Source organism: Amblyomma maculatum, chromosome 1 (assembly GCF_055883805.1).
Source record: "Amblyomma maculatum isolate TAMU_Amacu chromosome 1, ASM5588380v1, whole genome shotgun sequence".
NCBI classification, from domain to species: domain Eukaryota; kingdom Metazoa; phylum Arthropoda; class Arachnida; order Ixodida; family Ixodidae; genus Amblyomma; species Amblyomma maculatum.
The window spans coordinates 364,795,919-364,820,392 of record NC_139344.1 but is presented as its reverse complement, the minus strand read 5'-3'; the positions used below and the strand labels follow the sequence as shown (position 1 = coordinate 364,820,392).

The 24,474-nt window shown below is 45.9% G+C and overlaps 1 protein-coding gene across 1 annotated transcript; it reads left to right on the top strand.

Annotated features, from left to right (window-relative positions):
• Positions 1 to 976: 976 nt before the first annotated feature.
• On the top strand, positions 977 to 23,732 carry LOC146208015 (uncharacterized). Its single transcript, XM_084577914.1, has 10 exons — positions 977 to 1,073; positions 3,534 to 3,540; positions 3,719 to 3,810; positions 9,051 to 9,164; positions 9,843 to 10,078; positions 16,188 to 16,300; positions 17,180 to 17,309; positions 21,446 to 21,622; positions 22,653 to 22,778; positions 23,487 to 23,732. Exons 1-10 carry the CDS (start codon positions 977 to 979, stop codon positions 23,730 to 23,732), a joined length of 1,338 nt encoding a protein of 445 aa, XP_084434040.1.
• Positions 23,733 to 24,474: the final 742 nt, after the last annotated feature.

Sequence of the window (24,474 nt, the reverse complement as noted above, 5' to 3'; positions counted from 1 at the left end):
TAGCGTGGTGGCAAATGAAAATTTCTGTAGACATGATGGTTCAGTGGCACTGCTGCCTAACAAAAATTGTCCGTTTCGTAGGATCTGAAGGAAGCTCTAGTCAAGGTTTGGACTTGGCATAGCTGAGAACGAAATGGATCGCAATGAAAAATGAGTCATTTACCCTTAGAGAGTGCGGCCCCAGACACTAAGGGTCGAGGAGTGCTGTCTCACCGATATAAGTAATATAAGCATAGTTAAAGCAGCTAAAGAATTATTTATGCCATGTCTTGAGTTTGCAGAGTCAGTGGCGTTAAAATCTGTCATCGATTGGAATCCACTTTTTTTTTTTCTACTAGTGCACAGTGCGAGCACATGCGGCCGTTATCAAGCAGTTCGAACTAGCAGGATGGCAGTGCACAAGTTTCCATGTCCACATTAACTACCTCTATTGTTGTCTGAGGACATAAAGTATATTTTGATGCGCCGTTTTGCGACAATAGTTCAGATTTTAGCCACTGTTGCTCGTTTCAAATGACTGCTTTTCATATACCCCAAGTGAAAAAACCGTATGAGTCACTATAACCTCATTCAGATTTCTCACACTAAACTCATACAAATCTCATTAATTCTCGTATACTTCTCATATGATGAATGAATTTAGTAACAGATTATATGAGATTCGTATGAATTTAGTACGAGTTTAGTATGAGAATTTGTATGAGGTTATTGTAACTCAGGGTTTTTACACTAGTGATAAACGTCGAATATCGGCAGAATTCACCCCATGCGCTGATCAGGCCCGCACAGTTGATGCTACCGAGTGAAATGTTTACTACATCAAAACGGGCAGTCCTTTCCACAACCTTTTCTAGACCGCACGATAACAATAAGAGGCGAGGGCTCGGGCAGCCATTGCGGCCAATGCGGGGTGGTATAATGAACGCCCGATTTTTTTTTCGAAGTTTTTAAGGTCGTCATCTTTGTTTACGCAGAGATGACCGAGCGTTCGTGGACCGCAGAGTACACCACGGCCACCAAGGGCGACGATACGGAATCCGCGTCGACGTCAGCATCCATCTTCAATGTTAGGCGTAAGTTTCCGTAGAGGTTGGGACGCCCCAGTTCAACTTGCATCCGTTCCTTTTAAATACGAACGCATCGCGACGCGAGGTTCTGTGAATGGGCTGCACCGGGACCAGCATGGCATGCGCATGTTGCATTTGCATTCCATTGCTTTTCTGGCCGCTGTTCCTTGTAGATTCAAAGCCACTGTACGGCTACTGTGACCGACCTGGATTCTTCCTTTCGTGCACAGTTTAAGATCTTACGGAAAAGAGCGTAAAGAAATTATCACTGTTCCCTCCCAGTCGATGCTTGATTTCATGTTACACGTCAACTCAAGCTGAGCCGGTGGTTGAAACAGGGAACTTTGACAACGGTTCCTAAATCACTTTCGTCTTCAGTAGTATATATTTACCCATTGGACAAAAATTTTCTCAATGTCTCCGGAATTAATGAAACACCACATCATTTAGTTACTTTAAGGAATTTTCATTCTTTAAATAGAGATCCGAAATATTTTGTACTGATGGCTGCTAAACATAAAAAACATTGAAAGCACTTTTTTTTTATTCTATGAATTAACATCTGAGATATCATAAGAAAGGGAGATCAGTATCCTTAAACCTTAGGTCGTTTTCAGGGAAGACCGAAATTGCTGTTTGTATTTTAGTTGCAGGATAAAAGCCTCTTGTTGCCATCTAGTTTGCGCAAGTTGTTTGCGAATGCTCTCAAAAGCCCATATCCTCCCAAAGTGACTCAGAGCTTTCAAAAGCATTGCAGGCGCCTTTCAGATGCTGGCATATACAGCTCAGACTTCAATTTTTTGTTTAAAACACGGGTTGAAGAACTGGGTTTGCCAGGAACCGTGAACCCGCAGGTCGCGAACGCGGGAGAGGGGCATGCTGCCACTATTTCTTATATCCAATCCCACCTCTCAAAATTCTCAAAGAGGTTTGCCCGACCTGTGGGTGTAAAAGTCACTTCAAATTTCGTGCGTGAAAAGCTCGCTAATCTATTTGGAAGTATCCACGGCTGTTAATTCAGGAATTGAATGGTGTTTAATCGAATCTGTCGGATGTGGTTGGTGTTGTGTGCCGTACTTTGCTCTTGTGTGGCAAGTAGTATGCTGGTCGGAGGAGCCAATAAGCCATTCTGGAATTGTGCACGCAGTGGTGGAAGCTTGTGTGCAGTACTTCAAGTTAACACATCCGTGCTTTAGGGGACTTGAATATGTTTAACTTATTTTCCCCGTTAGTTTTTTCGGCGAAGCACTTTGAATATTCAGGTGTCGCCCCTGTTTTTAAAGAAATGTTTTTAAATGGAATGTCTCAGCCCAATGTAAATCAATGAGAGTTGCTGATAGTCACGTAGCCTAGTTTAGAATATTTGTTTCGCTTTCCGAAATTCGTTAGTAAAAACTAATTGCCTAGCTTTTTGATTATTGGATTCAGGAACACAATTTTATTACAAAAGTTCCAGATCGCCTTAAGAAACAGATAACTGTTTGCAACAACCCACCGTTTACGTAATGCAGTTGTTCTTTTATTATGCATAAACAATGAGTGCGCAATATAATAAACTTATATTTGATAGCGGTGTCATTTCTAAGCCCTGAGATGCTTCTCTGAGAGAACAACGCGCTTATCGTCGGAGCGCATGTCCGAGGAGGCTTTTCGCGCCCGCAGTATAAAGCTATGTAAACCGTATCGTGATGGAAACAGCGCAGCTAGCTGTTTTTCTAGTGAACTGCCATTTTTGCATTCACTCTTGTTCTTGAATGAATAACTAAGAAGCCAGGTAATTATTTCCTGCTAATTAACAAAGTTTCGAGAACGAAACTAATACTGTAGACTAGCCCATGCGACCGTGAACAGCTCTCAGTTGATTTCATCATGACTCAAGTGTCTTTTAAAAGATTGGTAACATATAGCTGGAACACCTCGTATACTTAGCCATGGCATAGATAATACTTTCTGGGAAGTCAGTGGGACAATTAAGATCGAATCAAGAAACCCGATATGCTATGCTCCCCAGACCAGAATGCACAAGTTTCAATTAATTTCGAAACAGGGTGCTCAGTGTACACCTGAACAACTATTTACAAAGCTTTTACTTAATTTTTACTTTTTCTCAATCTTAATCGAATCATCTTTCCCATTTTCAGCCATTTCAGTCCTAGTATGTCCGGTATTCAGAAAATCATGAGTGCCATGCGGTCAAATGCAAGCTGCCCTTTGTGCATATACAGTGAAGTCAGAGTAGACTCATGGTAATAGTGCAACCTCAGTGTCTCATTGAATAAAACTTTTCACTTTAATTACAAGTGGCGACACTGTTGCTTTTCTATTCCTCTATTGAAACATGAACGCGACTAAAGCTGCGCAGTCGGTTTTCCTATGTTACGCTGTGAAAAAAATGTGGACGTTTGCTGCAAGGGCTGCGCGAGTCACCGAACACTTCAAACGATTCTTTCATCTCTTTTCCCACAGCAACGCCGTAAGTATTTTGATCCACCATATCTCGCCTTCAACAAACCCCAGGCACAGCTTTAGCGCTATTGTGCACTTTGCGGCTGCCCCTGCACAAGCGGAGGAAGTTTTGAGAATTTTCGAATGCATTCCTGCATACCTCAACTACATGAACTTCCTGTTCGAAACGCTCCATTATTTCGCAGGTCAAAGGCAAAGTTGTACGTGGCGGGGGCGCTTCTTTTTATCCTGGCCATGTCTGCTGCAGCCATGTTGCTCATGGAGAAGCAGAACGCCGGTACGATCAACTCACCTCTATTCATTTAGTTCTGCATACGTGGTTCAATCTACCGCCGCTGCTCTGTGGTGGCGACATTCGGCTGAGGTGCACTGTAGGGGTCTGTATATCGACCATAGAAGCCGCATTTAAATGGAGCTGAGGTGCAAACGACCTCGAACGTGCTGTCTGCGATATCAGTGCACGTTACAATCATTGCAGGTGGTCAAACTTAACTAGACCTTTTCGACAAATTAACAGTACCCTTTCTGATCGTATTTCTTATCTTGATCTGACCTTATTATTCTCCCTCTATCGTCCCTTCCCTCACGGTACTTTTGGGGTTTCCGTCCAGAGTGACAGCTACTGCGCCTTTACGTTGCCGGAACCTACTTGTGCAGGATTTCTTAGTTCGTTCACAGTTATCGCCACTGATTGCCCTAAATACAAGTACGACACACTTAGTTGTAAAGTGTGAACGCCAACAAATTTAGGCAATAGCATAAAAAAACCTTGCAGCCGTTCAAAACACGGCGCGGAAAGAGTACAGGTGTAGGAATAGACAAGCCATGGGCGTCACACAGTTCCGGTGGCAGTCAGTAAATTTCCAGGTATAAATGACTAACATCGGTGAGGTGTCAAACGACCACCGATCAACAGCCACTAAGGAAAATTTCTTCTTTCCGCAAAAATAGAGTCGTAGTAACATCCTTTTCGCTTCGAAGCCCAAATAAGTACAATTAGCGTTTACGGCGATCTTTCATTCTTTGTTGACCCGGACGAAGAAGATACAACTAGGGCTTACTAACTCACTGCATGGGGTGAGCATTATAAGACAGCTCGTGAGCTGGAAACGTTGTCATAAGGCTGCCTTGGACCATCATCATCGATCGCTATTGTGGCTTTGTGTGAACTTGGGCTAGACAATGACTTGTTTGGAAGGTTTTACAAACCTATATAAACGCTTACACACTTATATGATGTACTGTTCAAAAGCGGGCTTACGTATCTTCCTGAAACTCATATAATGCTTAATTTAGGAACGCGTTCCCGCTGTAGTAAAAAAAAAAATAAAATCGAAACACCAAAAAGTTGCTTTCCGCAAGAAGTGTTAAGTCATTAGGCGGACTGTAACGCGCCTTTAACACTTCCAGTGTAAAATCGTGAAAGTAGATTATTCGCCTCGTCGCATTTGAATATGTGCCACCTCGAAGCTACTCTCTTTAGCGGCAATGCCTTTACTCGTTGCTAACGAAATTCTTCTTTCCCACCAGCGGTCAGGAAGTACGACCAAGCGACCGGCACCACTGAGACTGAGGAGCACGTCTCATGGTACAGACATGCGCGGACAACCAAAATGGTGAGCTGTGAATTCGTGTTATACTTGAAGGACGAGGAACACCACAGTCCCGGCCTATGTTTCTGTCTAATGATGATGGGCCGGGTCAGAAAAATGGCAATGCAGAAAGGTATAGAGAATGAAACACCGCCACAAGCCATCGCAATCACATTACAGTGTCGAGCATTCGGTACTCAGACTTTCGATCAAGCGGTTTGTAGAGATTTGTTATCCTCTTCCGACGCATTAGAACTCGTTAAGAGCACTTGCCGTTGGGTTACTTGGTTTCTGTTTGTAACTGAATAAGTTTAACAGCGCAAAAACAGACAAAACACATAGGAAGATGACGGGACGAAGCGCTAACTTCTAACTCTGGAAATTGGCGCTTGGTCTCGTTGTCTCTGTGTGTTTTGTCTGTTTGTTTGTTTGTTTGTTTGTTTGTTTTTGCTTTTTTGGCGCTGTTCGACTTGATTAACTATGAGTTGCAACTCGCAGGGTCTAAAACCAAAACTCTAAACAGGAAACCAAACTTGAACATATTTTCCCGGACGTGAGGCTCCCAAATCTCAGCAAACCGCTATCATTGAAAAATTAAGAAAACGTTGTATGATTACTTCACGGAAGCGACTTACGCTCATTGCAAGGAATTCATGCTGGCATAAAACTACCGCGAAGAGCAGGGCCTCCGAGAAGAGAGGACAAACGCGGCACCGTCTCTCAACTGAAAATTTAGCACGCGACAGAAGTACAAGTCCAAAACTTAATCACGAAATAAGCATTCAAGCTTCCGTGGTGCATTAAATTTTCAATTCCGAGACAGCCTCGTGTTTGTCCTTTCCACTCAGAGTCCATGTTGCTCGCGCTGGGTTTGTTCTAGCACGTATTTACTCCTTCAAAGGCTATCCTGACGTCCAGAAATGAAAACGACGAAAAAATACTACATGATATTATCGATTTTTACCTTAAATGACTCGAATATTTTATTTCATTCAAAACAGCATAGCAATGTTTGAGTTTAAGACGCTCCATCAAAGGGCGCTGTATGCTGCTCTTTGTGTATGATTGTTAGCTTTACAACCATCCTTTACCCAAGGCGGATGTCATCAAAGAAACCGACCTGATGCAAACAAATCAAGTCGCTCAAGCCTCAGAATTATTTTTATTAGCGAGGACCCATATAGATAGTCTCAGTCACGAATATTTTGACTCACTGCAACGCGAAGATGAATATACTCCTCGAGACAAAGAAAAAAAAAACGCCAAGAAGCGTTTGTCATTTGATTACTTTCACAAAAATTGGAGGACGCTTAAGCTTCTCTTTTAGAGATCAACGCAATAGCGTTATTAGACCCCGTTCGTATCGCCTTCTCGTGTTCTTCTCCGAGCGGGAGCAGACGTTGATGCACCACTGGCACTCGCAGAAGATGACGACTTTAATGAAATTAGCTGTTCAGCCCTTTATAGCGAGGCCCGCTACACGAGCAGACTCCTTGCCTATAGTGTAGCAGCGCGAAACGATGGCTCATAATACTCTTCCATTTCTCGTTGACAAGGTACAATATTCATAGTTAAGTTCAACTGCAAATGTTAAAGAAAAATCACGATCAAACCTTTGTTCTAACGGTCTGGCAGACAGTTCATTTGTTTCTATCACTTCTGCGTGAGTTCTTATTAGGACACAAGGCCTCTCACTTCGGTTATTGGATTAAGTCCGTTATAACTACTGGGATAGACCGCTTTCTAGTCAACATGTTCTTCTTGTTAGCATATATGCTTTCTGGTCAGCATATATGAGCGATGACAGTACTGGGATTGCCGATACCTCTCAGGTACCTGCCCGGCGCATAGCGACCTTCTCTGCGGCGGACACGACAACTTCGCCCGAAATACGAGCGCCGACCGCGGTTACAAAATTAGATGTCCAACCAACCTCGCAAGGAAGCGGATCATCATTCGAAGTTGAGGTGGAGACGGAAGACGAAAGGAATGTGACGTCACGCGGCCCTGCACCAACTACGACGGTAAACGACACATCACCCGCGGTAGCAACGTTCGAAACTACCGACTTGGAGAAGCTTACGACAGGCAAGTCACTGGAAAAACGTCGTTCATCTTCACCAGCAGCGAGTAAGAAATGATGTTCAATCTTGGCGCAATGAGTTTCATAGAATTGACACTTTTCTGTGATCCCGTTTTTCCCAATATTACGAACACCGAAAAATGTTTTGTCTTTTAAATAGAAGAATGATCGCCAAAGGAAGAGTGTACTGTATATTACTAACCTGTTTCAGATTAGTCATATCACAAACAATATCGCAATATATTATTCAACTATCCTCTTTACTGCGGTTAAAGATTACAACCCACGTGAGGCACAGCGTCTACGAAGGAACGCATACCATATGATGACACGTTGAAAAGTTGAGCACAATCATCTTGATTCGTGCTTGTTATACAGAGGGGGCGTCGAGATTTTGAAATATTATAAGCATAGTAGCATATATGCAAATATTAAAGGAAATTAAATTTCTAGAACATCTTACGAAAAATAATGAAGTGCTTAAGTCTACTAGTAGCTGCAATAAGAAATAAAATTCGAGACTGGTCACCGGGAACAAATAAGTCTCACTATTTATGCGGTGCTTTTACTTATTTTTTTTTTTACGCCGCTCTCTTGATCGTCGATAGCCGATTTTCAGTGTCTTATTGGTTAGTTTACGTCAGTCGATGCAACATTTTCAGCTTTGCCGGGAGACACGTTCTGACAATAGACGTACTCTAGTGGTGAAAAAAATAAAAATTTGTTTCTCGCATACTGAAACGCAAAAAGCTAAGTGCAGCAATTCACCCCGTTCCCTGTTCCCTTTAAGAAGAGACTATACACTAACCAGATCCTGCCCCAACCCAGCATTTGAACGAGAGTATTTCACTTACATTATGAGTGACAGCAGGCAAAACGTACGTCACCTTGTGAATACGTAAACAAAGATAAATGCGCCGCCACTCACTTCTGTCAAAGCGACCCTTGGTATAAAGGCGATTTCCGTCAATATGTGCGCCTACAAGCTGATTCCGCTTAGCATCTTGTTTCACTCGGCTAATTTTTTGCTAATGATTATCCTTGCTGAAAACCTTAATACCAAATAATACAATTGTTTAGTCGAAGAAAATCTGAGTGATCAATTCATACTGTCCACGCGCTTCACTTGCGCAGCAAGCATTGTGGTTGAGACAGTGCCACAACTCGTTTTTACACCGTAGCAGTCAAAAGAATAGAGAGTTTTAGCTTACCGTGATCCGCTACCGTGATCTGCCACCACGCGTTCCACTGCGCATGCCCAGATCCCCTTGACGCCGATAGATGGAGCCACATACTTGATGGCGGCACTTAAACCTGCCTCGTCGGGACCAATGAGCTCGTGCGCCCCGCCCACGCACGGTAGCGAGTCACAGTGGCGGATCGCGGATCACTGTAAGCTAAATCTCTCTGCACAGTGATGTTTGCAAGTTCATTTGTTTTATGAACAAAAGACGGACCATATCAAGTAAATGATTGAGGAGAGACACTCATTTCTGTATAACGCACGAGACTTACAACATGACAAGTGAATCGAGGTTACACACGAAATAAAAAAGCATTTCATTATACCTCTCCACGATGATAATTATTCGATCATAACCGAACCCTCTAATGCATCTATAGAAACCAATGACAGTATAAACCAGCAATGACAACTGTAACGTCTTCAGCCGCATTCGTTTTAATACCGGACTAGCTTCTCTGTACATTGTAACCTACTCCGTATATTGTGATAACGCAGGCAGACAGCGCATCTTTGAGCCGCCGCCAAGTTTCCTTCCTTGTACGCAGGTACCGTGACGTCGTCTTTACAGACCGAACATCCCCTTGTGGTTTGCATAGTGGGTGGTTACCTGCGATCATCCAAACCACCCCCTGACGGTATCTGCACCTACATGGTTTTCGAGCACGTGCGCGTTGCGAACGGGGCCGAAGACTTCGTAGCCGTTTCGAACCGTGAGCTGACAAACATTTCGTTGTCTGCAATTAAAGTTGTGCCGTAACATGATGGATCACAGTTTTTTTTCCTCGAAGTGTAATACAAGCCAAGAAGTCTGAAGTGTTTTCCCAATACCGTGCTAAACGCGACTTTTGTATTAGCTCACTATACTCGTCCATTGCCTTTGACCGATATGTATCATATATTAAACATGAGCAGCTAGCAACGTTATGAATGAATGCGATCCGGCGCTTGACCTAAATTGATTTTGCTGAGAAATACTTTTAAATAGCTTCCAGTGCCGAGCTTAATCCTAGTGCGAAATGGTTTTATTCCATAATTAACTGGCTTTTATGCCATATCACGCAATATATTTTGGTATTTCGTAGCAGGAGGCATTGCTTCTATACTGCACTTGCATGTGGCGTTTGCCAATCAGGTAGTTTATTGAAAACTTAGTTTGTCACTGATAAAAAAACAAAATTCAGGTATAGACCGCCACCTACGAAGTGACAACAGGGCAATAACTGACGCGTTACAAAGCACTAAAGCAAAAAACAAAACAAAACAAAAAACGACGACAAAGGACTTCTCAAGGTCACTGAGCTTCATTTTGAGAAGCTCAGACTCCTGCACTTCAAAGAAATTAATTGTTCTGTCCCTGCCTGTCTCACGTATGCCCCGCCACTCCACAGAGCTGGCCTTGGACAACTACATGAAGATGGCGGCCGGCGCATCATCACCGCAGTTCCTGCTTTCCTTGAGCGCCGACTCGGAGTTCGACGAGAGTCTCGAGGTGCGCGAACGCGCCGTGGACATCATGCAGAGGTACCGAGGGCAGAACGTGCATGGCTACGGCTTCGCGCGGTACCAAGTCGCAAGCGCGGGCATTGACACCGGCAAGCTGTGGAAGCACCACGAGATGCTGCTGGTGAGTCCTCGAATTCAGTTCTCCACTCGTTACTGAACAGCAACGCACCGGAAACAGCGGTAAGCGAAGGACAAGAACACGTACGAAGATGGACGATAAGTCAACTATTATCGTCATCCTTGCGTCTTTCATAACCCGGTTTTCTCGGTGCGCTGCTCTTCATTACCAAATGGACAGGACAATAGTCAAAACTTGAACATTGCAAAGCTTTCGCCATTTGTCTTGATCCTGTTACTTCCTAGACAGCAAGACTACGAACGAGATAGTGCTTAATTAAAACAACCCATTGATGCAGCCATCCACAATCCGCTATGTGGCCCTGGTGTCAGAATGTCGATCCAAACTTCGCGAGACCGAACCCTAGCTGCAGCGACATCATCTCGATGAAGGCAAAATGCAGACAGGCGCTGATATTTTCACTCTCCTGAATCTCCTCTCTCTTCTCCCCATCTTTTCGATGACATACTCCCATAGTCCACGCGAAATTTCGGGAAGCTAAACTCCGTATGCCATCACCATAAATGAATTGAAGGCTGGTAATAAAAATAATTGGTTCCCAAGAAGGGAAAGGCGCAGTATCTGTCACACTTGTGTCTGTGGACAGCTGAACCGCGCCGTAAGGGAAGGGAGGAAGAAAGCAGAGAAAGAGGAGCCGTAGTGGAGGGCTACGGAGTAATTTCGACCACCTGGGGATCTTTAACGTGCGCTGACATCGCACAGCACACGGACGCCTCTTCGTTTCGCCTCCATCGAAACGCAGCCGCCGAGGTCGGGTTCGAACCCGGGTATTCCGGACAGTAGTCGGGCGTCTTACCACTGCACCAACCCGGCGGGGCTTGAAGGCTGGTAGGTGTAACATTACGGTGGAGCAGCGCTAACATAGTGGGCAAGCTAGCAAGTCAACCAACAAGGAGAATACTCTAGTAGCAAATGAAGCTTTTTACATCACTGCATCATGAATGCGACGCAGAAGGAAAAGAACCAATTTCTTGTTTATTTCTGACCTACACTTCGCAGAACTGTTTTCCATTAATTTCTCATGTCCTGATATTCGCAGAAGCAACATGGTTTAGTAAAGTATCAACAGCGCTAAAATGCTGCTTCGTTGCGTTTAAAGATCTTAAGCAGTGTACAATTCTAAAGACTTTCTGCCGCTTCATGTGTATGACTCTCTAGGATTGTCCATATTTGTACTTCTTTCTGATTAAGCATGTCTGCTGCCATCGCAGAAGAGGTGTGTCACACGTGTGCTACAGAGACTGCGCAGACGTCCGCTGCCTGAATACCTTACATAAATGCAGACTAAAATGGCAGGCTCCACTGCCTTGGCAGCCAGCAACGCGTAAGCAGTAAGCGTCGTTCATGCAGCCCATAAAAAAGTTAACTTAAAACAGCGAACGAGGCTTAATGAAAAGGGTAAAATTTTGCATAACCAGCGAGAAAAAGCAGAGAAAAGAAAAAATGGGCAAATGCGCAAACACGGCTCTGTCGCAAAAATGATTTATATCTTTAATTCTACGCCAATCTTGGTTTGCGCGCAGCATTCCGGTCGCAGTATTCAGATTTTCGTTTGTGAAACCAGCAACCAGGTTTAGCAAACCTCGTGCACTAGCTGCTCAGTCAACACACGAACAAAAAAAAAATACATCCATTCTTCACTAACTTAGAAAATTGAGGTTGTTGGTTTATGTCCGCAAACTGAAGCGCATCCAAAAAAACCCAAGGGTGAAAGGTCGACACACATGCCTTTCTCTGCTGTCTTCTGAAGCGCTACAGCTTTGCACATGTTTATACATTTGCTCGAGCATACTACCGCATATCATTCAAATCTGTATTTGTTCTTTTTTCGACAGTCGCCGGTAAGCGGCTTAATCACCGATTCTGGCGCGCGTATCAATTCTGTGCTCTTTGTTTGATCATGCTCGTTGTTGCGAGACGCAGCTTTTTTTTTTTTTTTTTTTTTTTTTTTATCAGTGTCATTGTCGCGCAAGATGCTCCGAGATGTTTCTGGAAGATTCCGGTCACTCGCGTATATTTCTGCAATGTTCTAGGTTGTACTAGTCACCATTCGCGGTTTTATCTCGATCTTTGCAGCTTTTAAATCGAGCACTGACGCGTGAAGCCGGCATTCTTAGTTCTACAATGGACAAGTACGTTTGTTGCTATCGCCGCCCCCGAGTTGCTTAGTTCTTTTGCGGGCGCAAGTCAGCCCAATAAAGAGTTAATTTCTGTACTATCACGCTCATGTCCTCTTTGTTTCTACGGCCTTGTCACCACTACGTGACATCTGTTGGAGGTGCTGAATCCCTACACCGTGAGGTACCCCGAATATAGCACCCGTCGAGCAGAAAGCACCCTTGGTTTTCTTCCAACCTCGTGAGCCTCCCTGCTTCCAAGGACGACCGAACGAGGATGCGGAAGACTGGCTCGACGTGTTCGAACGCGAGGCAACTTTCAACGCCTGGAACGAAGCAACGAAGGTCAGGCAAGTCTACTTTGCTCTTGAACGATCTGCCCGAATATGGTTTGAAAGTAGTAATGAGGCAGCTTTGAAGGACTTGGATAATTTCAAGGAAGAGTTTTTGACTGCCTTTGCAAGTGTCGTCCGAAAAAAAATCGAGCAGACACCCTCCTTCAGTTTAAACTCCTTAACGAGCCTGTCCTTCCTTAAGTTGAGGAGATGAATCGCCTCTTTCGCCGCGCAGACCCTAACATGACCGAAGGTGAGAAATTGAATTTTTTTAATGCGAGGCGTTAAAGAGCTTCTTTTTGCAGGGCTTGTCAGAAATCCGCTAAAAACCATGGCGGAATTTGAAACCGAAGCGTCGACCATCGAGAAGACGATGGACACCCGAATGCGCCACTACAATCGACCGCTCCAACCGGTCTACGCAAGCCCCTACAGCAGCTCATCTACGAGAGAAGAGAGCCTCCGGCTCCGGAACCTCATCCTGGAGATCGTGCGAAAGGAGCTTCGCCGGTTGCTGCTCTCATCCCAACAACAACGACGACTCTCTTTTATGGGCGCAAAAAACATGGAATACTCTTCCACTCCAAGTGAAATATGCTCAAACTTTTTCTCATACATCCAAACAATACTTTCAGCACTTTCACAATGTATGCTGACTTTTTTTACCTGCTGTGTGCACTCGTTTCTAATATTGTAATTTAACATGCCTGACAAGATACCGTGATTGTTCCTATTTATGACACATTTATTTCATGTATACAAGTTTATATATCGCTCTCGCCGCTGTTCTGAGTTTGTATTGTGCATGCGAAGTGCCTGCATCTTTCTTGTATTTTATTTTTTGGACCCATGACCAGCCTGTGACTAAGGGTCTAAACAGTGTTGGACGCATTTTTATTCTGTTTTTGAATGATAAATAAACCATTTGTATTTGAACATCAGGTGGCGACGCTCGCGGTCGTCGTCCGTGAAAACGTCCAGCAGGCACTGGGCGTCCCTCAAGCGATAGCTCCAATGGCTCCAACGGATCTGACGCAAGAGCCCACCACAATAAACTACGCTGGAGCATTAAGCCATCCTGTGCCACGACGAGACCCCCCAAGCCCCCGTCGACGCCAACAAGCTGCGTTTGAACGCCGCTCCTCGGCCCCCGCCCGCCAAGCCTACCAACGATCTCCAAGCCCCAGAAAATGCGACGCCTGGAGGACATCTAACGTTGATCACTTTGTTTCCATTGTGGTGAGGCTGAACGCATCCTCAGTTACTGTCCGTACAGGCGTATCGGCCTCCGTGGTTTCTCCATCGACGCCCCACGACCCAGTCCTGGCGAGCGACCACAAGAAATCGACGACTTCCTGCGGAGGAGAGAGTCGCCAAGTCGTCTGTCACGCTCACCCTCGCCATTCAGGTCCCGCTTAGCGTCGCCGGGCCAGAGCTACGTGCGAGGAAAGTCCCCTAGACCGCGCAGGGAAACTAATTACAGCAGCCTTGAGGTGAGGTTGCTTCACGGCGAAAACACGAAGATCCTCCACAACCGATGAACAGTGGCGACGACGCAGCCATTAATTCGCCGCTCCATACGACAAAAAACATCGACGAGATCACGACCAGACTTCAAGTTGACATCGGTGCCCAACGAAGTGACGACGGTGTGCTCCGGCCGCGACCTCAGCACAAGACGAAGCAAAGATCGAACACCGAAGCCAACGTGTAATACGAGGACGCGAACAAGCGACCTTGATGTTGCTTTCGACAGTCGCAGAGTCACTGCCCAGGTAGACACTGGAGCTGACTATTCAGTCATCAGTGGACCGTTTGTCTCCCAGCTCAGGAACGTAACGGCCGCCTGGTACGGCCCGGTGATCCGCACCGCTGGGGGAAACCTTATTACCCCGTCAGGGAGTTGCACCGCAAGAGTAACAGTGAATGGACGGAAGTATCCCACCAGCTTTGTGGTCCCGAAGCAGTGTTTTCGCGACGTGATTCTGGACAAGGATTTTCTGAACGAGAATCGGGCAATAATCGACCTTCGCTTAAAACTCATCAAGCTCTCGATGGACAACGCCATACCTTTCACGACGACGTCGACGCATCATATCGCTCTAAACGTATTCGACGAAGACTTGGCCGTGCCACCCCTGTCAAGCGTCGTCACCTGCGTGGGCAATGCAGACATCAAAATCGTCGAAGGCGTCATCGAAGGAAGCACCCAGCTGTTTTTGGAAAGAGAGCTCGGCATAGCAAGAGGTGTCACCCGTATCCGAGGACAGACTCAAGCGTTGGTGACGAACTTCACCAAAGAATATCGACCATCGCTTTCCTCGACGACATAGCCGACAGCCGAGATGTATTCGCCTTTCCCGGCCAACCCGAAGAAGATACGCTCAACCTATCTAAGCAGCCCACGTTCGACATCAACACAGCACTACCCCAAGACGAGAAACACCGGATTCGCCGTCTTCTTCAAAGCTACAGCGAGTGCTTTTCATCAGCACCAAACGTCCAACAAACTCTACAAAACACCGCATTATTACAGACGAACACGCCCGGCCTCTTCGCCAAAGCCGTACCATGTATCGCCACGCGAACGCCAAGCCATCCGCGATCAAGTTGAGGAAATGCTTCGCGGAGACGTAATTCAGCCATCGAACAGCCCCTGGGCAGCACCAGTCGTCCTGGTGAAGAAAAACGACGGCATACTTCGCTTCTGTGTTGATTACCGCTGTTTAAACAACATCGGAAAGAGGTATGTCTACCCGCTCCCTCGCATTGATGATACTCTAGGCCGTCTCTGCAACGCCAGGTATTTCTCGTCCATGGACTTGAAGAGCGGGTACTGGCGAATTGAGGTCGACGAAATAAACCAAGAGAAGACGGCGTTCATAACACTAGACGGCCTCTTCGAATTCAAGGCAATGCCATTTCGCTTGTGCTCCGCACCAGCCACGTTTCAACAGGTAATGGACACTGTCCTTGCTGGCTTAAAGTGCCAGATTTGTTTGGTATACTTGGATAACGTCATTGTGTTGTCGCCAAACTTTGAAGACCACCTAAAAAAGCTGCGAACAGTACTGGATGCCATCAAGTCATCAGGACTGACGTTAAAATACGAAACGTGCCACTTCGCTTACAAAGACCTGTTATTCTTGGGCCATTTCGTGAGCAAGGACGGCGTTCGCCCAGACCCACCCAGTTTCCGCAGCCTTCCGAAAGCTGTGCGCAGATTTCTTGGGCTATGCGCTTACTACCGCCCATTTGTAAGGAACCTTTCGAGCATCGCCGGACCGTTGACGCAACTTGGTACAATTTTCGAATTATGTACATACTGATAGGCAATAAACATGTATCAAACTGTGACCTCCGGTGCCGGAACACATGCAGCTTCCCATCATCAGCTGTGTAAAGTTTGTCGGAGCAAGCGTCTTGAGTCATGGCTGTTATTGGAACAATGGTACGCCTATTGCCTAAGACGCACGAAAAGCAAAAAGAATAGCTCATATCCATTTACTGACCGCGTAAAGATCTCAATAAAACAAAATGTCTGCATACCTAACACCTTATATATTTCGACACTCCTTACTTTTACCACTGAACAAATAAATGCAAACTGTCTGCGCTTGCTTCCGTCCATGCGCGCAGAATATGCGGCAGTGGTCGCCCGTGCCAGTCGTCCTCTTCCTGGGGCTGCTGGTCCACCATCATTCGAGCTATCCAGACGCCTACGTCACCGGGCTGGTGTCGGAAGCAGCCGCGTGAGTTTGACACGCCATTGGCTCTTCCGGGCGGCGTTGTCTTAGATTGAAGATACCACGCCTACCGAAGCGTTGGTTTATTGTCGTCAATATTTTGTCTTTACTATTAGTTCAAGATATGGTTACGACCAGGGGTTTAATTTGTGGTTCAATTTTACATCCTGTAGAGTGACACATAAGATCCATTTCATTATCGCATGTCGGTACGGCTGTCGTAAAACCTTGCCCTTAACATGTACCAATAATACATTTATTCACAGCGGTAAAGCTGTATGGCTAGAGGGGGAAATATCGGAGAAGGCGCAATAGATTCGATAAATGCCGTGGATTTGTCCTCGGTGGCCAGGCAGGCATTTAGGCCAGATGAAAATTTTACCATCGGTAAGCAGCAATGTACGCTGGATTTGTTTACCGTAAGCATGTCTACCGAGATTTCACAAGGCATCACGCGCGATAAAGGCAGCCAGAGAAAACAATTTTTTTAATATTTTGAGGAAATTTTAATACCCCAGCCACGCCCCAGCCAGAAATTTTTATTCAAAACAAAAAAAGCACTGCTTATGCAGCTTAGGAAGCTCAAAATGCACATACCACATACTAAGCGAATGGGACCCCTGCAAGCCAGCCTTTGTAGTAATCGCCCATAAACCCAGTTTCAAGTAGTAAGCCCTATTGTGTATAACCTGTGCTTTAAGGGAGCTTGGCGCCAAAATCATTTTTCTTTTTCAAGCCAGTTGAACATTACTTTTTCTGAAGAGTGGCAACAATTTTCCTTCCCCTACGCCGAGGAATATTGCACAGAGACTCGCATATGTTGCTTCTTCTTCGAAGCAGATGCATCTCGTCATTTCGTGTCAAGCTCTCTCTTCCTTTTGCCAGTTCCATGAGCTTCCTTATTCTGGTGACACACCACACTGCACCGCCAAACGTGCTTCCCAAACGGTGTCAAGTGGAACTCGTCAGCAGCTGGACGCGTGATGCCTTCAACGATAGGAGCCTGATGAGCGTGGTGAGTTAACCTGATTGTTTCCTTTCGTTCTGGGACCTCAACTATACTTGAGAATGCACTGAGTCACTTCTGAGACATCAACCATTTCTTGGCATGGGTAAACGTGACGATTTATCGAAGGTTTACACTCCTCCTCACCCGTTCCTCTTGCACAGTTAAGTATAACAGCGATTGCCCAACCTCCCCTGTGTTAAATAGTTATCAACATGCCGCCTTAGCTCTCACACTATAAGTATGTCTGAATTCGTCTAACACCCTATACGTTGATACGTGGTTAGGTAGGCAATGTTTGCTGATATACAATATACGCCCTGATCATCACGGAGGTTGCGCCGTTTGTCATCGCCGCCAGGAAACGCAGACTGGGCTTCCGGCGGTTTGGTTTTGCTCCTTGCATTACTGCGCCGCTGAAAGTTGCGGCATATGAAAATTGCAATAATTCGGATATTAGGGCGAAAGCCTTTAATGCCTCATAGTGTCGTTAGCAAATGTGTCCGCGTTTCGGGTGCATGCCTTATATGGGCCATTTTGAAGGTAGCGCGAAAAACAAGGCCCAAGAGTAAAATGACACAACACGAGCGCTCGTGTTGTGTCCTTTTACTCTTGGGCCTTGTTTTTCGCGCTGCCTTCAAAATGAACCAGATTCAACTTGCCCAACTTTCAACCTTACTCTTCTTACATGGGCATATGATAATCACCATTGAATGATATCGGAACATTATTTAAAGCATTTTCAAGATAATTTCATGATAATTTACAACTAATAATAAAATAATTAAGCAGATTATCATAGAAACCCATGCATTTGGAGGCCATCCTATCACTAAAGACTACTTACTAGTTAAGGGGTATTTAACTAACACTAACCAGACATTAACTAGTACTCAGAAAGTGCAAGTCATGGTTACTATCCCTAACAATGGTTAGACGTTTCGAGACGTCCATTGCCGTTATATGGTGACGTCATCATGACGTCACATCAGGTCATGTCTAATAACCGGAAGTGATAATGATGTCACATCCGGTCATGACTGATGACGACGCCACCAGGAGATTCACGTATATACGAAGCTGACCCCACCTGGCGCCTTTGATTTGGCGCTTCCTCGAGCGGCCCACCAGAGTATATATAGAAATAGACGCAGTACAGCAGTCATCAGCGGCGTTCAAAATCGGTTGACAGCAAGGCGCAATATCTGCCATATTTCTAGTCAATCATAAACAGTCTCGAAGTCAATGCCTAAGCAGAGCTACAGTTCACTGTAGCAGAGCGGCGGAGAAGGCTTCCGGCACTTTAGTGCGAAAATACCACTCCTTGATAACGTCAAACGAATGTCTGAAGAAAGTATGGCCGGAGGCACCAAGGGTAACATACAAACGTAACACAAACCTCAAATATATTCTAGTATAGTCCAACACAACCACATCATTTCTCTACCCAGGTGTAAGACGAGCAATCATTTACAAAGCCATCACGGCTAAACGTACTGCAAGCGATTTCATTTTTTTCACATGAAATCAGGCTTTAATTGCACATCATTATATATCTACCTTCTAGAATGCTCTTTCTGTCATAAACAGTACATCAAAGAGGCAGGGCAAGCAATGAACAGAGGGCTAAATAGTCATCTGGCAGAGACAGGCAAAAAACCTCCCGAAAGCAGTTTCTCAGTATTTCAATAAAAAAGATCATAAGTACAAAGAAATTAAATGATTCATTCTCCAGTCAGGCTTTAAACCTTCAAGAAGAAAATATAGGGAGGCATATCTCATCCATAAATTTAGAACATTGGAATCAACAGGAAAAAAATTGCCCACGATTACGTTACTTCCTAATGCGAAATTTGAGCGCAGCTTCTCAGCTGTTACACCTTTTCGATAGATTGAGGCAAACATTTCGAGCAAGACACATATGTACCATAACAGACAACTTTTTTAAAATTAACACGTATTCCATCAACAAACAGTTCTTGGCTGTCATGAAAGAAGCTTTGTGGTCGGAGAAAAGAATAGGGCAATTGACTTATCGGAAGGTTGCGGGAAGCAGCGCGTGGGCCCATAACGTTGCGCGACGAACAGGTAGCAGCGAATGACTGATGCCGCTGACGCCGCTAGCGAGTGAGAACGGGATGCACGCACCGTGATCCGCTGATAGCGAGCCGGCGTTTCGGCAACCGGAGAGCACCCTCGCCGTCACGCAGGAAGAGGGGGGGGGGAGGGGACCGCCTCCTCTTTCTACGCAGTCACGTTGTCTTGACTCGCGAGCGGCGGCAGCGGCATCAGTCAGTCGCTGCTAGCGCTGCCTCCGGCGACACCCCCCCCCCCTCCCCCCCACTTTTCTCGTGTTCGGTTGCTGCGTGCGCTCTTGCCCCCATCGTTCGCCGCTGAGTGTAGGCCCCTCCCCTCTTCATGCAAGGCTCCGGCTCGAACTGGGGGGATGAAATGGGGCGGAGCTGGTTACGAGGTCGACGCGAAACCCAGGAACGGGCGCCAAAGAGCTGCGCTCTAAAATATCTAAAAAGGAACATTAGAATCCCTTAAATATATTCCTTTTGTGCCCTAACTAGTCGAGAAAACAATTCCGTATAGGGTTAATTGTACAGTTTGTTCACAGCACGTCTACCCTTTATCCCCCCTCCACAAATGCATCAGCTGCAGTTTTTTTTTTTTTTTTTCGAGCATATTTCATTCTTATCACTGCTTACTTTGGTTCCCCTTGAATCATTTTCTTCAGATGATGGGCTTCGCAGGTGTGGTTCACTTCATCTATTATTATTCGTTTTCTTTGTACTTCTCCCCTCCTTGCAGAAACCTTTTGATTACTGTTCCAGAGCAGCTGTATTCTTTACCAGGACCCTTAGGAATGCCTGTCCCCTCTAAAGAAAGGATGTTAGCATTGAAACTGCAGTAGGCGGTGACTCATCATCCATCCCGCATTGTAGTTTTCCTGCTGATGTGCTTTTTACTTTCTTAGTAAAACTTGAAGTTTCTCCAACCAACATTTTTTTTTTATTTTACAAACCCGGACGTTTCGGAGCCGGCTCGGCTCCTTCATGGGTGCATGACGCGGCGCTGCGTGCAGCTATAAATAAAGGTACGGTCGAGGGGGAGAAGGGGACGAGGGTGAGATGGGTGTGAAAGAAGTGAGAAGGAGGAGGTGGGGATCACTTCCAGGCTCAGAAATTTATACCCAAGAAGCATTATTTCACTGCTTGCCCTACTTCATTCTCCGCCACCCTCCTACCTTCCTGGCTTTTGTTCTTCGGAAGCGAAAGTGTATTTAAACCCCCGCCAGTGATGATTACGCTGCCCAGAGAAGACAAGTCCACTTGTCGAAACGTTGGCTCGGCTTGCGGACTGAGGTCCCCATCAACCATTGTTCAGTGCTTTCATACTGTGTAGCCATCTTCTCTCTCTTGTTTTGCCCGAAGTTTTCCCTCAGTCATGGAAGTCGCCAGGAGGCCTCCCCAGGTTTCTGCAAGCGAGGCGCCACATCTGTATGTAATTTGAAAATTATTTCTTGGGAGCTATTTTAAGTTCTCTTTCTAACGTGCGCGCAGCAGGCAGCTAGGCAAGCGCACGCACGCACGCACACACACACACGCGCGCGCATGTATGAACACACATATATAACACAGAGCATGCGCTGCCACTAAGACACAAATTTATTCGCATCTGAATTGCACAGGAACGTTAGACTGACCGTAGGCACTTTGTCGCAGTTTGCCGCGCCGCGCCAGTTCCTGCTGACAAGATCGCTGCTAACGATTGCTCTGTAGTTGCAGGAAGGTCGTTCGCGGTCAAAGCAAGGTCAAAGCAAGGGGCAGCAATACCACCGCCACGGATGCCCCATATCCGCAAAAGGGAACAGTGAGGGGAGGGGGCGCGCAACGTCGCCATCTTTAAATACAGCGGCTCTGAATTGGCGCTGATTATAGCAAGAGATCAGTGCTCGTGCAAAGTGTGCAGAAGAAGCTCGAAAGAACTCATTTAGAGGGGGTTTGCATCATGCAGTTCTAGACCGAACTTCACGCGCTGAGCACCTGTTAGCCGTCAGTTTTTGTGTATGGTAAGCAAATAGTTAATGATCTCCGTAAGGGCGTTTTTCCCCAGAAAAACAAACTTAACTCTCGCAGGAAGAAGCCGCCAGCGTTCTGAACTCGTCGAGGCTAGAACGGGACGTCCATCTGCCGTTGCTACTCTCCCAGTCGATGGCCGTCGTCGAGTATGAAGTGGAAAAGAACTCCAATCTTGAGCGGCCGCGGTTGGCCAGGCTGAAGTGTCATAATTCCAGCCTGCTGTCCTTCCACACAGTGAGTGACCGTTTCTTGTGACACCGTTGCGGTATTGCCAGTCTCTATATATTCGTATGAATCTTGACCACTAAACGCAGCTTTCCGCCGCGGCTCAACCACTGAGCATTAACATTTCATTACTCTAGTTAACGATTAGCTTCTTCCAGCACAGCACGTGTGCACCGAAATTAACAATAGTCAGCAGGACAAGCAGCACAATCACGTAAAGACGTGCGATCTTCCGCGCTCAGCAGACAAACTGTGTCTGACGTTGTAATCGCCGCTGCTGGCCGCACACGATAGCAAACCCAGAGAGTACAAAATTAACTATAACCGAGGCGACCTCCACCACACAAATGTTTCTTTGGCAACTACAACCACATCAGTTTCACTCAGCTGCTATCTTCAGGGCAGGACAAATTATTCCACTTCTGGCCATACTCATACATTCCCGATTTAGGCAGGCGTCAGTTCATACTCTCATCACCAGTGTTGCCACTCGCGCTGTAGCATGGTCTTCTTAAACCCTGAAACCTTCCCTTTCACCGCGTACAAGTGTAAATAAAGAAAGAAAAACATCTCATTAGGCTTTTGCATCTAAGTGCCTACCAGCACGGCTTAAATGATAGACATGCATGTCCGATCACGTGTGCGGCAATGTTAAGCCCGTCATTGACGTAACATTAATGTACACAGCAATGGCAGTGCTGTGGCGAACTTGATGTCGGCCAGCAAGGAAGTATTGGCCGAATATTTATTGACGTAAGCGCTGAGAATAAATCAGCGAGTTATAATCGGCTTATTCATAACAACAATGCTTACCTCGAAGCTCATTTCGGTTATCAATAAAGGTGGCACTCAAGTGTTTTCTTAATTGAAAAGATTACCGATGCCCACGTATTAAAAGATTCCGAAGCACGTATACATTCTCTGCTTTGAAAATGACGCGCGTGGTGCATGTGCACAAATTAGTCATAGTCCTAAAAAAATACGCCGGAATAGAAAAGGAATAATGCGCACTGAGTCTTGCCCCTCTATGTATTCGAAGGTGTGCCGTTCGAGCTCAAACTTTCTGAGTGGCGGCCGCATTAAGCCCACATTCTGTCACTACGACGACGACCCTGTGAACGGACGCTGGCGAACGTACAAAACGGCAGTGGACATGGTTAACGAGGTCAGTGCCCTTTCGCTCATCAGAGTGTCGCATTAATACGTTTACGCCCTGCGCAATGCGCTACGACGAAACTCGATTTTCTACAAGCAATAGCATTAGAACTTCTAGAAAGCCGTAGAAATGTGGGCCTCTTTTTCGAGATGCCACATGCGGCACTTTTTTCTCGATGACAAACTATTAATTTTTACTGCTGTGCTCAAAGCTGCATTCGCCACTGCTTGCGTGGAAAGGCCTAGCTGGTGAAACTTGCTTCAAGTTGCCCACGTACTTTGTTCTGTCTTGAAGTACTATTTAAGTTTATAGCAGTGTCAGTGTTGCTTTTTCCTACGTCTTTGTGCAAGTTTCTGTTGGCTGAAGAGATCGCTTTCGAGACGCATCGGAGAGACCGTCACATTCGGGAAACTGGTATAGGCACAGCATGCGCAAGTAAATTTCCACATGCAGGAACGGATTCTTTCCAAGAGGTTTTGAGCATACGGCCTCAAATACATAAGGCCTCGTCTCGATTAAGCCAAGATACAGGACATCTACGTTGCGTGCTTAGCGTAGAACGGAATGCGCATCAGCGCGGATTCGCATCTACAGAGCATTTGGTGGAAAGAAATTTCACATGAAAAATAAAGTTGCTTTCGGTTTAACGAATTGTGCGAGAATGACCGCTTTTGGGTATTTTCAAACAGCGCACAACAGCAGCGGCCTTTTGCGCAGATTCAGTCGGTGGAATTTGCCCTGGACCCGTCAGTGGCACCAACCGTCGGGTGGGCTTTTTACGACCTCGACCTGGAAGACTACCGCGGCGACTGCGCCAGTTTCTGGAGCTCGTCCGGTGCAGATTCCGTTAAAGAGGAGTCTGCTGCCTACTACAGGTTGAAACACGCTGTGCGACAAGTGATGGCCTTTCGAACCAGGAGGACTTCTCATCCATACCCTGGAAGTGGGAGCAATTCCACTTAAGTGCTAAAGCGGCTTGGCACCAGTCACCGCGCCAACCTGTTGAGAAACTGAGCAAATAGTCGCAGAATAAACGGAGTTCCTCATCGAACTGCTCGCTGTCTTTGGGCTCGATCTAAAGAAGGCATCTGATATCTCACACCAGGGAGTCATGGACGCCCTATTGACATTGAATGTACGTGCAAAAAGGTATAACTATGTCAAAACCATTTTGAGTGGACGTAGTGCCCGCTTTAAATTCCTCGATAATCACTCTTCCCTGGGCAGTAGGGGTACCCCCCAGGGCTCGGTACTCTTGCCTCTCTTCAACGTAGCAATGGCGAAATTACCACAATTACGACGTTATCCTTATTTAAATTTTAGTTTTTAAGCTGACAACATTACATCATAGATCCGCCGGGGCAGCGATGCCGAAATTGAACACGCGCTTCAAGAGGCAGTGGACACGGTCGCGCGGTTTGTAGCAGAACGTGGACTTGCATGCTCGCCGGAAATATCAGAACTCTTTACAATCCACGGTACCTGCGGAACGAGCATAAAGTGGGTATACAGATTCTGGTACACGGACAAGTTCCCCGGGTATCGCAGATCCATATACTAGGTCTCCCTCTCCAAGATAATGGCTATAACAGAGAAACTATTAAGAGAATTGAGCGGCATGTATCTCAAAAAGTTAGTCTCGTCCGCCGAATTTCGAGCAAATGCAGAGGACTTAATCCGAGCATAATCCAGGCATTTATCACAC